This window comes from Prorops nasuta, unplaced genomic scaffold (genome assembly GCF_024137725.1).
Source record: "Prorops nasuta isolate Cenicafe-Biocafe unplaced genomic scaffold, Cenicafe_Pnas_1.2 PNAS00013, whole genome shotgun sequence".
Taxonomy (NCBI): Eukaryota; Metazoa; Arthropoda; class Insecta; order Hymenoptera; family Bethylidae; genus Prorops; species Prorops nasuta.
Genome location: NW_027116810.1, coordinates 4011380 through 4026574, shown reverse-complemented (window position 1 = coordinate 4026574; position 15195 = coordinate 4011380). Strand labels below are relative to the sequence as shown.

The window sequence follows — 15195 nt, the reverse complement described above, 5'->3', positions numbered from 1 at the left end:
CGGAAACACCGAAGAACGTCATTTACTTGCCAGTCATTGCAAGGGTAATCGATCGTCTCACATTACTTATTTTCGATCAAGACAATCGTCCTGTAAATTTTGGAAGCGAAGAGATTACTATACGGTTACACATTAGAAAATTTTGATTTACAAGAATATTAATGATTATAAACAATCATTACTCGATGAACCAATCAGTCAATCAGCTGCAGTTGAATTGAATACATCATCGTCAGCATCATTACAGAGTAATATTGAAAATAATAAAATTAAAATTGGTAATAAGAAAGTGCTAACAAGAAAAAATATAGATTTTCTACACTCATTGGGTTTGACTGTGAAAAAAAAATCATGGATCCGTTGAACGTTACCGCATAGCCTGTATACGACAATCGCGTAAGTAAATTGGAAATATACGCCTACAATCCATATGCGAATGCATCATTGGGAAATAGTGATGAAATTCGTATACCTATACAACAACAAGATTTCATTCTTTTACCGAGCGGAAGTTACCTCTGTATAGAGGGGAAACTAATTGAAGGTACTCGTGCTGCTGATACACCTTTGTTGGAAAAAGTTATGCTCGACGCTAATTCTATGGCATTCATATTCGATGAAATTCGGTATGAATTGAACGGTATGGAGATCGATTGTTGTAAAGACGTCGGTATTACTACCAGTATTAAGAATCTCAAACCTTAAGTATTGAAGAGAGTACGAGTCTACGTCATTCTGGTTGGTTTATAGAGACTCATGACCATGAAAATGTCACTAACAATTTCAGCTTTTGCGTTCCCCTGCATATGCTGTTAGGATTCTGCGAATATTACAAACGTGTCATCATCAATGCTCGCCATGAGCTTATTCTGATACGAGTACGTAATGATATCAATTTAATATTTTCATCGAATAAGTTTACCGATTCAAGAATCGAACTGTACCGACTGTATGGAGAATACCTCATGTGACTTTGAATGAATTTACCAAACTACAATTTCTACGTATTATCGAGCAGAATAAAAACCTCACGATGGCTTTTCGTTCCTGGGAGCTATACGAATATCCGCTTTTCCCTGAAACAGAGCGACATACGTGGGCTGTGAAAGCAGCTACACAATTGGAGAAGCCTAGATATGTGATATTGGCGTTTAGAAGAAATAAGAAGAACGATCAATACTCGGATGTACTTAAATTTAGTGATTGTGATATACGTGATGTTAAAGTCTATCTGAATTCTGAATTTTATCCGTACGATCGTCTCGATACAGATTTCATAAAATCTCCCTATCCCGTACTATATGACATGTATGTAAAGTTCTTCAATTCATATTAAACTGGAGAAAAACTGTCGAAACCAATGCTCGATTATCTAAACTTTTTAAAATAAGGTCCACTTTTTGTAATTGATTGTTCGCATCAAAATGAATCTATTAAAACTGGAACGGTTGATGTTAAAATTGAGATAGAGTGTTGGAAAAACTTTCGGAGTAATACTACGGCGTATTGTTTAATTATACATGATAAAATTGTAGACTATAATCCACTTACGAATATTGTGAGAAATGTAAATTAGAAATGTAAGGTTTAGAAAAAAAATAAAACATTGTTTCTTAAACCATATATAAAAGTATTGATTAATTTACACATTATTATTATCATTACACAAAAAAAAATTATTCTTTCGATTTAAATTCCAGATTATTGTATTTTCCTCCCAAATATCTCATTATTAATATATTTTCATTTGCTGCTTTCTACAGCCCTGCAAATTGGTCCTGTGCCTTCGATTCCAATAAAGCAGCCATCCGCACTGGTAAATAGAACCATTTATCGGTAAGGAGTTTAGTTATTAATCTCATCCCAAATTTCGTGTTAACTTTCAGAATTTGAAATATTTCGTACTCTTGATTTTCTTCAAGAGTGTTTAATTTAATAAAATCCATCTCAGGGACGGAAGCTATTGAATTGACACCACTTAAAAAGGACATTCTCTTTTCTATACTATAAAGAAAACCCTTATTATTATTATTATTATTATCATTAAAAAACAAAGACTTAAATGATGTATTCTTATCTTTAAAAGACAAAAAAATATATATGAAACTTGCTTAGAGAATTAATCTGGTATATATTGTGACCATGTACTATTTTAAGATAGTACATGTTCACTAGAAAGATATATATATATCTATCTATAGAACATTGAGACATATTATGGTCATATTATCAAGGCCATAATATCATGTCCTATACGCTTGGCCTACCTATCATCGGAAATACCGTATAACGTTCGGTGATTGATAGGTCATAAAGTAGAGTAACGATCGTGGCCCATAAGTCGTATGTTAAATGGGTCTAACGAACTACGGCCTTCCGCGGCTCCCGAATATTCAAGTTGAATTTTCGGAAGAAGTCAGACCTTGGATCTGATTGGTAGTACCAATAGCTTAATCGGCTCCGCCAATTAGATTTAGAGTTACGAAGAGTTGGGGATAAGGGACCAACAGCTCGTTGCTGGTGTCTCCCGATTTTTGCGACACTCGTTATTTAGTCCTGGAGAGGATCAGACGTTATTTTGCGACACTCGTATCTTAGTCCTGAAGAAGATCGGACGTGATTTTCGGCACCTCGTATTTCGGAAAATACGTAGTGAATAACTGTGGAAGCTGCTCTGCTCTGCTCCTCGCTGCTCTGCTCTGCTCTGCTTCGACCTGCTCTGCTCATCTCGGCTCTACGCTGCTTGACGCTGCTCAGCTCCGCTCTGCTCTGCCCTGCTCGACGCTGCTCTGCTCCGATCTGCTCTGCCCTGCTCTGCTCTGCTCGACGCTGCTCTGCGCTGTCCTGCTCTGCTCTGCTCTGCTCCGATCTGCTCTGTTCAGCTCTGCTCGACGCCGCTCTGCCCTGCTCGACGCCGCTCCGCTCTGCTCTGCTCTGCTTTATTCTGTTCAGCCGTCGTTCTCCAGCTCCAACGGAAAAGGTTAGCGGGAGTCCCAGCTCCTAGAAATCCTTATATCACGAGTAAACTTCGGAAAACGCGCTTAATAGCCGTGAAATCGTCAAAAACCACGAATTACGAGTTAAACATACTCCCAAAGTGCGTAGATTGGGAATTAGGGACCTAAATGAGAAATTGGAACAATAGTCTAATATCGAGAAACTTTGAGATTCGCTAGTAATTCAAGGACACAGTCGTCTTTGGGTTTTCGGATATGAAATGTACATAATTTTTATCTATAACTTACGTTAAGTCCTTTTATCGATTACCGTGTATATAATGTCGCATTAAAGTATTGTATTTTCCGAGAAATTGGTTATGCGCTTACAGTATAGTTGATGGGTCGAATTCGGGTATAAAGAGTGACCGGGATATTCGTTCAGTTTCGAATTTCAGTTACGTTTCGTACAGTTCGTCGCGTTTAACCAGGGGTGCATCCCGAGGTCGAATTCTCCCCGAAAGGAGCTACCTCGCTCGATCACCTCGTGGTAATACAGTTCGTTTTCTCGTCAGAAGGAACCCCGGAGGTGAATTCTCCCAGAAAGAGCTACTCCGTTCGGTTCTCTTCGCGAGAGTATAGTTTCGTTTAGTTAAAAGGTCGCAGGAAAAACACCTGCCTTGGGTAGGCCTTTATTTGATTAGTTAGTTGTTTAGTAAAGAAATTCGTTGGATTGATCCCGAGCACTCCGGAAAACCGTTTTCTACGCCATTCCGAGTTATAGTTTTGTAGAATACGAATAACGATCTATGCGCTATGAAGTCTGACAAATACAGCAATGTCTTTTTTTGGAAATATAGACACTTTATTATCGAATATAGTATGTAGTGATTTGACCCGAACTGCCAAATCCTTTTGCATTTCACGTTTCAGGAACTCACCCACTCTCCGCTTCCGCAATCCTACTCTTATATTCACTGAGCTAGTTGGCATTTTAGTTTGACGAATACAGTATTTTGCAGTCACTACAGTACAGTGGTTCTTTCGGGAACCTGGCGCCCAACTTACGTTACAGATTTTGATTTAGTTACAGCTTACGAATATCTTAGGGTCAGCCAAAATTTTTGTAGTGTAGCAATATATTATAACTGATACTAGTTAATACTGTTGACTGAAACTTGAATACAAGTGACACTAGTTACCACTGTTGGAAGATTTTCAAGAATAACGCTTATGCAGTATTGCTTGAATTTATAATAAAAAATTGTAGTGGAGGGGGTAAAAAATAATAATAGTAGGGATATTTTAAAGATGTGTGCAGATATAAATTTTCGCTGAAATTTAAAAAATTAACTGTTGTTTTGCTAATTAAATCTTATTTTTAGCTTTAAAGAATTGAAAATATACACGTGCGAAATCGAAACCAGTCAACTGAAATTTAATATTTAAAGCAAACATAGATCTCAATTTTATGTTTACACTTTGAAATTTTGTTGATGGTATATTAAATTTCTAATTGTTGGGTGATGTATCATCACAACCTTGAAGTAGTTATTACTTTATAGTAAAAAATGATGATGAAAACAAGTTGGAGACCCTTTTTCTCTCTATACCATCAGCTTGTATTATCTTACTAGGTATAGAGTGTTTCATAATGCTAATGCAGGGTTTTTTATTCTTTGAATACGGAGAGGAGAGCAATTATCACTACAGTAGTGATTCTAACATTATAACACCATGAACTCTGTCAGAAAAATCAGTTTTCCAGATAAAAAATTTGATTTTAAAAATTCATCTATACCAGTGGCAATTGTTTAGCCATATGCTCCTGAAGAACAGCAACAACAACAACAGGCAGTGCAGATAGGTAACCGATGGATACCTCAGCAGCATCAACCACTACGGCGGCCACATTCGCTGCCACAGCATGCTGCTGCTGTGTTATGGCTACGCAATATACAGCCGATGTGAGCATATGGGGTGTGTGACAGTCACCACCAATCGGTAAGAGTTAATAAAAGTCAAGACTAATAATAATAATAATAATAATAATAATTAATAAATAATTTTTCTCTTTTTAATCATAGATGCTGTTTCTGTTTGGGGGAAAGATGGAAGTGAAAATTTCCCAGTTATAAATATAATGGGAGAATGCTCCAGCGATTGCATGCCTTCACTTGCGAAATAATAATAATCCTATATTTTATATTATTATTATTATTTGTATTTGTATTTCATTATTATTTTAAAAATTATACTCATTTTAATAAAAATGTGTGTGTGTGTATTATTTTTCTTCCTCTCCACTAGCCTTGCATAGGGGAAGGGGTTCACCTTAGTACTAGCAGCATTAGTAGAGGGGTCTTAGAGCGGATAGACGGGGTCTTGAGACGCGACGAGGACGATGAGCTTGATCACGGTGAGCGCGAAACGGTGTGCTCAGCCGAATAGCACATCCGAGACCGCTATTCTCTCACTCACTCTTTCCCTCTCTCTCTCCACGGGAGAAAGACTATCTTAGAAAAAAATATTTAAAAGATGAATGTAGGTGAGGGGGACTCATCACGTTCGAATTTCATCGGAAAGCGCCAATGGCGAGCTCTTGCGCGTGTATTGAGAAACGTTCGAATACATCGTAGCGTACCAATACATTTAAATAAAAAAACATCCATATCTAATCATACTGGTGGGGTGTATGTAGTCCCTAAACTTATGAAAAATTACAGCAGTTCCTAAAGCAATTAAAAAAATATGCTCTGATGTCATTGGAGTGGGGGAACTCATAAGTGGTGGGGGTCAATGCAGTCCCTAAACTTATATCAAAATTATGACACGTCCGTGAAGCAATTAAAAAAATGTACTGTGACGTCAGCGGAGTGGGGGTACCCATATGCTAACCAAGTGGGGGAATGACGTCAGAGGTGTGTGGACACCTCCCGCCTCTCACGACGGGGACCCCAGCGCGCCGCATTCCCCTTGCCACTGTTCTAGTATCGGCATAGCTACACTACTTTGGTACAGGCTGTATGCACTGCGGAAACTCGATCAGAAGACTTAAGTTCGTGTATAGTATGCGCGAGTAGTCAGTGATCGATATTAGCCAACAATAAGAGAGAGGTTGATAAGGAGAATACAGTAGTTTATTAACACGTCAAAAGGCGTGCGGAGTGTCCAAAGCACCCCAAGAACAGAAATCTATCGGTAGCTTAGAAAAAAATTTGTGCAGTCACTTGCAAGTATTAGCGTTTAATTAAAATAAATAACTTAAAGGCATGCAACTGCTATCGTATACCAAGCGAATGACACATAGATAAAATTTATTGAAAAATAAATCTGAATTCGTAAATATTTTACGTCGAATAACAAAAAACAAATGGGGTGTCCATGGCACCCCACGCGCCTATCTACGTAAAAAATAGCATGCGCCTATTGGCGGGTTAATTAATATTTTTTTTACAATTCTCTTTTTCATATGATTTTTTTTTCCAATCAAGAGATACGGTAGTGTCTCGATGGCAAGTACATATAAAAGTAGTAGATAATGACATGTCTATACCGCCGACGCTACCGTGTAACTTATACAGCAAGTTTGGCCGTCCCAATTTTCAAATCAATTTATCTCCATGAAAGATCTATTGTCATGATTTAACTAAAGCTTTTCCTAAACTGGTTTTGAACAAGCTTTCATTTGAGACCATAAACATGAAAATCGGTTAATGCAATCCAGAGATCTCGTACTATGTTAGCTATATATATCGAAATTCAGATTTTTCTCCATAATCTTCTTCTTCTCCAGCCAGAATGTATGTCTCGGGCTGAAGTTGGTCGCTAAGAAAAATGACGTCACTTTCACAACGCTTCCAACATAATATACTCAACGATTAAACTATATATGGTTGTGAACTGTCAATTAAAATTATTAAAATCGATTAAATCGATAATTAATTCGGCGACTATATTGAACTGTAAATTGTAATGTGAGGTTATTTTTATTTAATGCAATGAGGTTATTCATCGTGTTGCGATATTGCATCTGTTAAATTTCTAAAATCACAAATCAATTCAATTAACAGTGACAGAAGGAATTGCGAATTAGATAAGTATAACATTATATTTTACAATACAGGATGTAGTATACTTTGTGGTACTTTGTGGTATTTCTTTTTCAGATTAAATTAAGACAGAAGATTTTCATTTTCATTGATGAGGATAGAGCTGACTGGATTAAATAAGATTAATATTTACAACTCTGTGCCAATGAGAAGTATACTTTCAACATTAATGTGCATTGGTCATTATCAGCAGGATATTAATTGAAAGAAATTGTTAAGGTATTTAATAATCATATGCTAAACTTTCAGGTGTGGAAATCATTAATAAAATTTATGTTTAACTTTTTCTTTATTTTAAACTGATATGGATTTCAATTGTTCGAGAGGTTATATCATATATGCGAACAAATATTTCAGATTAAATTATAGTAATGCTTGTTTGGAAAATATGAAGTATTCCGATGAACCTTCATTTACGTTGAGTACAAGTTGACTAGTGTTTGGATTTAAGCTAATTATATGATAGTAGATGTTTACAAAAGATGCAAAGACACCAAATATTACAGATCTTTAGTCTCAAGGAAGTTAGGTCACCAAGCACTAAAGAAAATGCACATAGGGTAACATCAAATACTAGTAAGTAACTGAGATGTTTCATGTTCCTTCAAATATTTATTTTCATTGAAGATTGAAATTGTTAAATGATGAATTTGATTTTAGGTTTATTCACAATGTTATCATTTAGTATTTTACAGTCACTGTGCAAGTGTATTATAGCAAACTGTAATACTTGTGCTTTGACTTAAATACATTTGGTACAATTGAATTAAAAATCCAAGGAGGAAGGTTCGCACACACACTGACTATTGGAGTTGAATCAAAAATTGGGCTTTTCACTCTGGTATTCTGAGACTTGAAAAAGGTAAAGATGAAAGCATTGAAAGATTGGAAAAGTAAAAATAAGCCAATATTCAGAGGAACGTCGTCCATTGCTCAGCCATAATTTAAGGATGAGATTCATTGGATGAAATTCTGTAAAATTGAGTTAATAAGTGCTGATTATTTTCCTCTGTTACCTATGTTAGTATTCTAGGCCAAAGGCAGTATACTGGTCATTGGTATGGATGAAAAAATGCACGCTTATTCTCAATTGAAACTCAGTCCAAAAATTAATGGTTTCCACTCCATTTTGCAGCACTAGAAATCCGACCAGCTTCAAAAGTGTGTAGAAATTTGCGAAAACAACATCTGAGAACCCTGGCACAGGAAATGTTATAAGGACGACTCGCCAATGTATTTCCTATGTCACCTTTGTCAAGAGTTACCAGCATAAATGTGACAGTAATTGGGGATAAAAAGAAACGTGGTATGCAAACGACAATGTCAGCTTTGATTATATGCTTGATTGTAGCTTATTCGAAGCTTTACGAATTGCTTGCCCCGTCTTACCCCTGTATTATCTCAAGCAGCTGATGGAGTTAATGAAGTTTGGCAAAGTCAGATATTGGTTAAAAGTCAGATGTTGATAAAATGAAAATGTAAATTAATTAAAACATACATTTTACTTAATTATTTTTATACAGGGTCTTTTCCTAACAGCGGAGCATAGGAGATTCGTGTTAGTTGACTATAGCACTCGGAATGATGAAATCTGAGAGCGCTGATTGGTCAATATTGCGTAGTACCAACATATAATAGGCCGTTACCAATAGTTGGATACGAAAAATGAGATTCATCCGCCATTTTGGTGTGGAGAAATGTTTACATGCTGATCGTAGCAGAAAGAGGTGTAAAATGGAAAAATGTCAAATGTTGTCGTTACTAAAGTAAAAATTGAATACTTTGAATGAAAATGAAGAATATTCGTACTTTCCATTCATTATTTTTAATTTTTACTTTAGTAACCTTACCATTTGACATTTCTCCATTTTACACCTCTTTCTGCTAGGATTAGCATGTAAACATTTCTCTATACCAATATGGCGGATAAATCTCATTTTTTGTATCCAACTATTGGTAACGGCTTATTATCAGTTGGTACTACGTAATATTGACCAATCAGCTCTCTCAGATTCGATCATTCCGAGTGCTATAGTCAACTAACACGAATCTCCTATGCTCCGCTGTTAGGAAAAGACCCTGTATATTGAAAGTATGTTTATTGATTATGAAAAATTTAACCAAATATTTATTATAGTGAAACTGAAACCATTAAAAAAGTAGCCTGGGCATTAATTATGAAGATCATTTATGCATTATGCATTACAAATATCAATAAATAGAATGTGTTTACTGTGATATTTTTTCAATATTAATATATATTATTTTATTAGGTAAACGCTGCTGTTTCAAAAAATGAGAAGTGTGGAAATTTTCTTTAATTTCTGTAGAAAAATTAAAAGAATTATTTAATTTTTTAAATATTATACTCTTACAAAACGGTTATGAAATCCCACAAAAAACAGACTTCGCCTGTAAAAAAAGGCGGCAAGTACATAATCCATCTAGCATAAATAATATAGTAAAATTATCCAATTAAAAAAAGTAGTGAAATCCAAATATTAGGCAAGTGTATTTTTGCACCTTGGCAAAAGTTAAATTTTTGAAAAAAAAAAGAACAAAAAGTTACTTGCCGGGCCCGTGATGTCCATGCATAGTGGGAAATAGAATCGTCTATGGTTCGGCTAACTTTACTCTGTATTTTAACATGAAATTTGCTATACTACGCTATAGCTGAATCTCACACACGATTCATTTCCCACTGTTCATAGACATTACGGGCCCGGCAAGTAACTTTTTTGTTTCTTTTTTTTTTCAAAAATTTAACTTTTGCTAAGGTGCAAAAATACACTTGCCTACTATTTGGATTTCACTACTTTTTTTAATTGGATAATTTTACTATATTATTTATGCTAGATGGTTTATGTACTTGTCGCCTTTTTTTACAGGCTAAGTCTGTTTTTTGTGGTATATAAGACCCGGACCGTAGTTTGTAAGTACATACCTGCAGCGGCATACCACACACACAAACACGAATAGGTTAAGTAAAAATATAAGCTTTGTTATATACCCTGAACATATTTCTTAGTATATAATAAACTGCATTATATAACCAAACATTGAGCTTGTCAATATTATTTTGATCCCTCTCAGTCGAAAATAACCGGACGGTTTGTGGCGATTAAAACCCGCCAGGAAAACACGTCGCAACTTTTTCGAAGTTTAATAAAATTTAGTTATAACATGGCTATTATCAGACTTCAAACTAATTGTTACATTGGATTCATTTTTACTAATAGCGATAACTCAAATATAGATATTTTTATGTTATGATATTAAAAATTTCGAGGATGACATTACAAATAATCGAAAAGTTAAATCTCCTATGATAAATCCAATTTAAAATTCAAATGTTCGGTGGCACGGGTTATTTTGCTCGAATAGACCAGGATTTTGCACAGCTCATTTCTTTTTTTAGAAACTACACCAATTTGTTAGAAAGGAATGCAAAAATTAACACTTTTCATTTTTAATAACCACCCTAATATATATATATATATATATATTGTAACGCTACTCGTGTGGTGGAGGAAGAGAAATTATTCTTAATGTAGTAAAAGACTAAAAATTACCGTTTTCCGGCGGCCCACAATCTGGTGCTCGCCCTCTCTTTATTTCTAAAGTCTCTGTTCCGTTACACTTAAAGTCGTTTACAAAATTCGTGCTACGCCTCTCCACCCAACCCGCCTAAGGGGGAACAACAGAGGCTAGATTCTTCTTTCGAGTAGTTATTAATACGTTAATTTCCCTATCACGCCGAATTAAGCTTGAGCCTGAGAACTCTCTCCCCGTTTAGGAGCAAAATTTCTAATTTCAAATACGCAATATGCCATGGGCGCCAGGCCCCTTTTCCTCGGGACCGCTCCTGTCTTTTAATTTTCCCGATTTCGCCTTATTCTCCCATAGGCCGCAGGAAAATTCCGCTGGAGAGATTAACATAGGCTCAAGCAAAAAAAAAAATTCGTTGACCCAGTGTCGCTATTGGCCTCAGGGTCGCCCGAGTTGGTAAAATTGGCTTGCTCTGTTCCTTCCAACTTATATCCTTCTTACTTGGCTATAAGTTAGTCGCATATATCCCGCCTTTATTTATTAAATTTGGCCGATTCAACACTACTCATACTACGACTCCCCCGACCGGTTACACATGGTCGGGTAGAATATGTGCTCGCGGTAATAACTTTTTTTATTTCCTACCTTAGGCTTATCCTAACAATCCCTTTTTGGCCTCGTCTTTCGCAGCTTGGCGGAGCGCAAATTTTCCGGGCTCAGAATCTAACAAATTCGCACTTCCTTTTTTTTTAACAATGCCTCCGTTCAAACCAGTGATCGTGCGCAAAACTTTTTGGTCCTTCCCGGATTAGTCCCTTCAACGCAGTGAGTCGCTCTTGACTTAGCTTCTCCTAAGCGGCTCTTGGCGGCGCCACTAGGCTATGGATGACACTCGGCCTCATCGCTCTAGAGCGCGGACAGTGTGTCCCTGGGCTTTGTAGTGACTAGTGTTCAGATATTGTGATTGGATATCGTTACCTGGGCATAGTGGCCGGGAACTGCAAATATAACGAAGGATAGTTATCCTGATTTAATATATAATAAGACAAATCCAGTAGTGTGCATTCTATAATAACGACAAATACTTGATCTTTGAACAAGTATATTGAATAAAATGGATAGAACAATTGATAAAAACCTAAACGGAAAGCATAAAGAGAACAGCGAAAATATGGATACTAATAATGAAGGTAATATAAGGTCAAAGCATATAGATAATGCTAAGGATCAACTTGTAAACAGGTATGAACCGGTACATACTGGGCCATTTATAGTAAATATTATCTCGGAAGACATTGACAACAACATTGGTAACTTACATCTTATGAAAATAAGTAAAACCATAAAAGAAATATGTTCTTCCAATTTCAGTTTATCTAAAGCAAACAAATTTACAATTAAATTAAAATTCGAAAAATACACTGAAGCTAATAAGCTAATAGAAATCCAAAGTAAAATATCTAATAAAAAATGGATTTTATACATTCCAAACTATGCCATTTCAAGAGAAGGGGTAGTTAAACATGTTCTAAACGACTTATCTATAGAAGACATTTTATTCAATTTGAACTCAAATCCCAAAAATGTTAAAGCAATTAAACTTGATAAACTTACTAGATGGGATGTAAATAATAGAGTACCAATTCCTACTAATTCCGTTAAGATTAATTTTATGTCAAACCAACTACCAACATTTATATACTTGTTTAATGTTAAATTGAGAGTCAAACCCTTTACAGAAAGAATCAAGAAATGTGTTAGCTGCCAGAGATTCGGACACTCCCAATTCCAATGCAGAGGACACAGCAGATGCAGTAATTGTGCAGGAGATCATAGTTCGGACTTATGCAAAAACGAAACTTGTTGCGGAAATTGCAAAGGAGATCATACCAGTTTACACCATTCTTGTCCGGTACTGAAATATCTTTACTTAATAAAGAAAACGAAAGCGTACATGAACTGTTCAAATTTAGAGGCAAAAAAATTTCTAATTAACAACGAATTTACTACGGAATATGAGATAGATATGCACTTTGAAAGAGAAAACAATGACAATACCAATTATCTGTATAACTGGTTGAAGATGTATATGGAAAAACATAACGAACAAAGTAGAAGAAATAGGAATATAATAAACTACAATAATAACGATGATTATAATACATCTAAAGGTCCTAAAAACATAGGCACCAATAAGGAAAATAACGACCAAAATATATATAGTAAGGACGAGATCATTATAGATAATACAAATATGGATTCAACTGAGCCAACAGTAGATTGTATATCCAATATAGTAATGGTCGAAAACATAGAAAATGAAAGAGTAAACTCAAAAGAGCTGAAAGAAGTCTTTAATGATGACCATCACATTAGTAACGTTGTAGAAAAAACTTTAGTTGATTCTAATGAATTAATCGAATTCTCTTATGACTCACACATTGGCAAATCGGAAAACTCAGTTACATTTAGAAACCAGAACTTAGCTCAACAAAAAATCTTTAATCCAAATAGCTATGCGGAAATATCTGCCATTAAAAGTACTAGACACACAAATTTGAAAAGATTAGACAAAAATAAAAAAAGGGATGTTAGAGACTTTATGCCTAGCTCACAGAATAAGAATAATAATAAAATTCCTAGAAAAACATAATTATCAGATTAATTAGCTAATATTGTATTGCCCTACATCGCGAATTATAAAACTAATTATATATTTTCAATGGTCCAACTAAACTTAGGGATTTGGAATGCTAGGTCAATAATTACTAAGAAACATACTTTAACTTATATGAATGAACACCATAATTGCGAAGTAATGGCTATCACGGAGACATGGCTTAAATCTTGCGATCCCTTTTATTTTACAAACTATAAGATTATTAGAAAAGACAGAGAATCAGTAGGGGGAGGTATAGCATTACTCATTTCAAATAAACTTATGGCCTTTTATATCAGGAATACGGATATATATAAGATATGCAAAGAATCTTTAGTAATAAAGATCAAATTTGATAACAAGTTTTTATTTATCATCTTAATTTATAATCCTCCTAAAAACTGCATTAGTATGGACAGTTGGTTGGAACTTATTAGTGAGATCAGAAAATTGACGAATAATAAGGATAATTTTATTATATTAGGAGACTTCAATTGTCTAAATAAAAAATGGGGATGTAATTCAACAAATAAGGGAGGTAGAATATTAGATCAAGTAATGGATAAATATAGTCTAAATATCCTAAATAAGTTTCAATCAACTATTAATAATAGAAAGAATTATATAAGTATTCCTGACTTAGCTATAACTCCTATAAATTCTAATTATAATATTACATGTGATATTGATAAGGATGTATATGATAGCGATCATTTCCCTATTATTTTAAAGGTTAAAAACATTGGCTCATTAAATATTGTTAAAGAAAGAAGCAAAGTGGATATAAGTAATCTCAATAAAAACCGCCTTACTTCACTATTGAAGGAACTTAAAATGGATCACCAGATCAATGACGAAAACTATCTTGAATCATACACTTATTTGACTAATTATATTTCACAGAAAATGATTGAGGCTGGATGTGTGACGAAGAAGGGACCATCTATTAATACAAACAAAAAGAATAAAAACAAGATAGCTAACAAATGGTGGGACCGAGAATTAAAAGAAATTTGGAAAGATAGAAATATTGCTTATAAAAACTTTATTCTAAATTCTTCTAATGAGAATAAAGCAATTTACGACAATTATAATAGCTATTTTAAAAAAACTTGTTTTGAAAAAAAGAAAGAATCGTTTAATAAATTCATAAATAAGATTAACCATAAGACTAATATCAGCCAATTTTGGGATACGATTAAAACACTTAAAAATTCGAAATATCTTGATAAGGTAATCCACAACGAATTAATAAATGAAGAATATTTAAAAGACACTATTAGTAAACTCTCGGAAGTGGAAGATACGGCTGTTAGCACCCCGCTTTATTGTTCGCCATCTAGTCCCTCAACATATAAATATAAATTTAACTTAAATCCTTTTAATGTAAAAGATACTAAAGAAGCTATCAAAAGACTAAACAATAATTCGTCATCAGGCCCCGACAATATAGGAAATAGCATTATAAAAATATTTACAGATAATATTATAATAGTATTGACTAAGATCTTCAACGTGATATTGTCTACGGGAGTGGGTCCGACGGAATGGAAGCATAGTTTTATAATTCTAATCAAAAAATCAAATAAGGATAAATTTAGACCGATTGCATTACAAAATAATATCAAAAAGATCTATGACAAATTATTAGTTAACAGAATAAATGCCTTTGCAGAAATCAATAATTTAATTCCAAATATGCAATTTGGCTTCAGGAACAATAGATCTTGTATAGATAATATAATATATCTATCTTCTCTCATATATAAAACATTTGTCACAAAATCCAACTTACTTACCGTTTTCCTAGATCTTGAGTCAGCCTTTGATAAAATTATCCCTAGTAAATTAATACAAATACTAGGTAATTTAGAATTTCCTGTTGAAATACAAAAATACATCTTCCAATCATTAACAAATAGAAAATTAGAATTTTTCA

The 15195-nt window shown here is 34.4% G+C and overlaps 2 protein-coding genes across 2 annotated transcripts in view; both read left to right on the top strand.

Moving 5' to 3' along the window:
- Window positions 1–15195, top strand: part of LOC136778025 (opioid-binding protein/cell adhesion molecule-like) — a 1000824-nt gene that overhangs the window by 34894 nt on the left and 950735 nt on the right. The gene's annotated exons all lie outside the window — the stretch shown is intronic.
- On the top strand, window positions 11712–13250 carry LOC136778093 (uncharacterized protein MAL13P1.304-like). Its single transcript, XM_066734704.1, has one exon. It carries the CDS (start codon window positions 11712–11714, stop codon window positions 13248–13250), a length of 1539 nt encoding a protein of 512 aa, XP_066590801.1.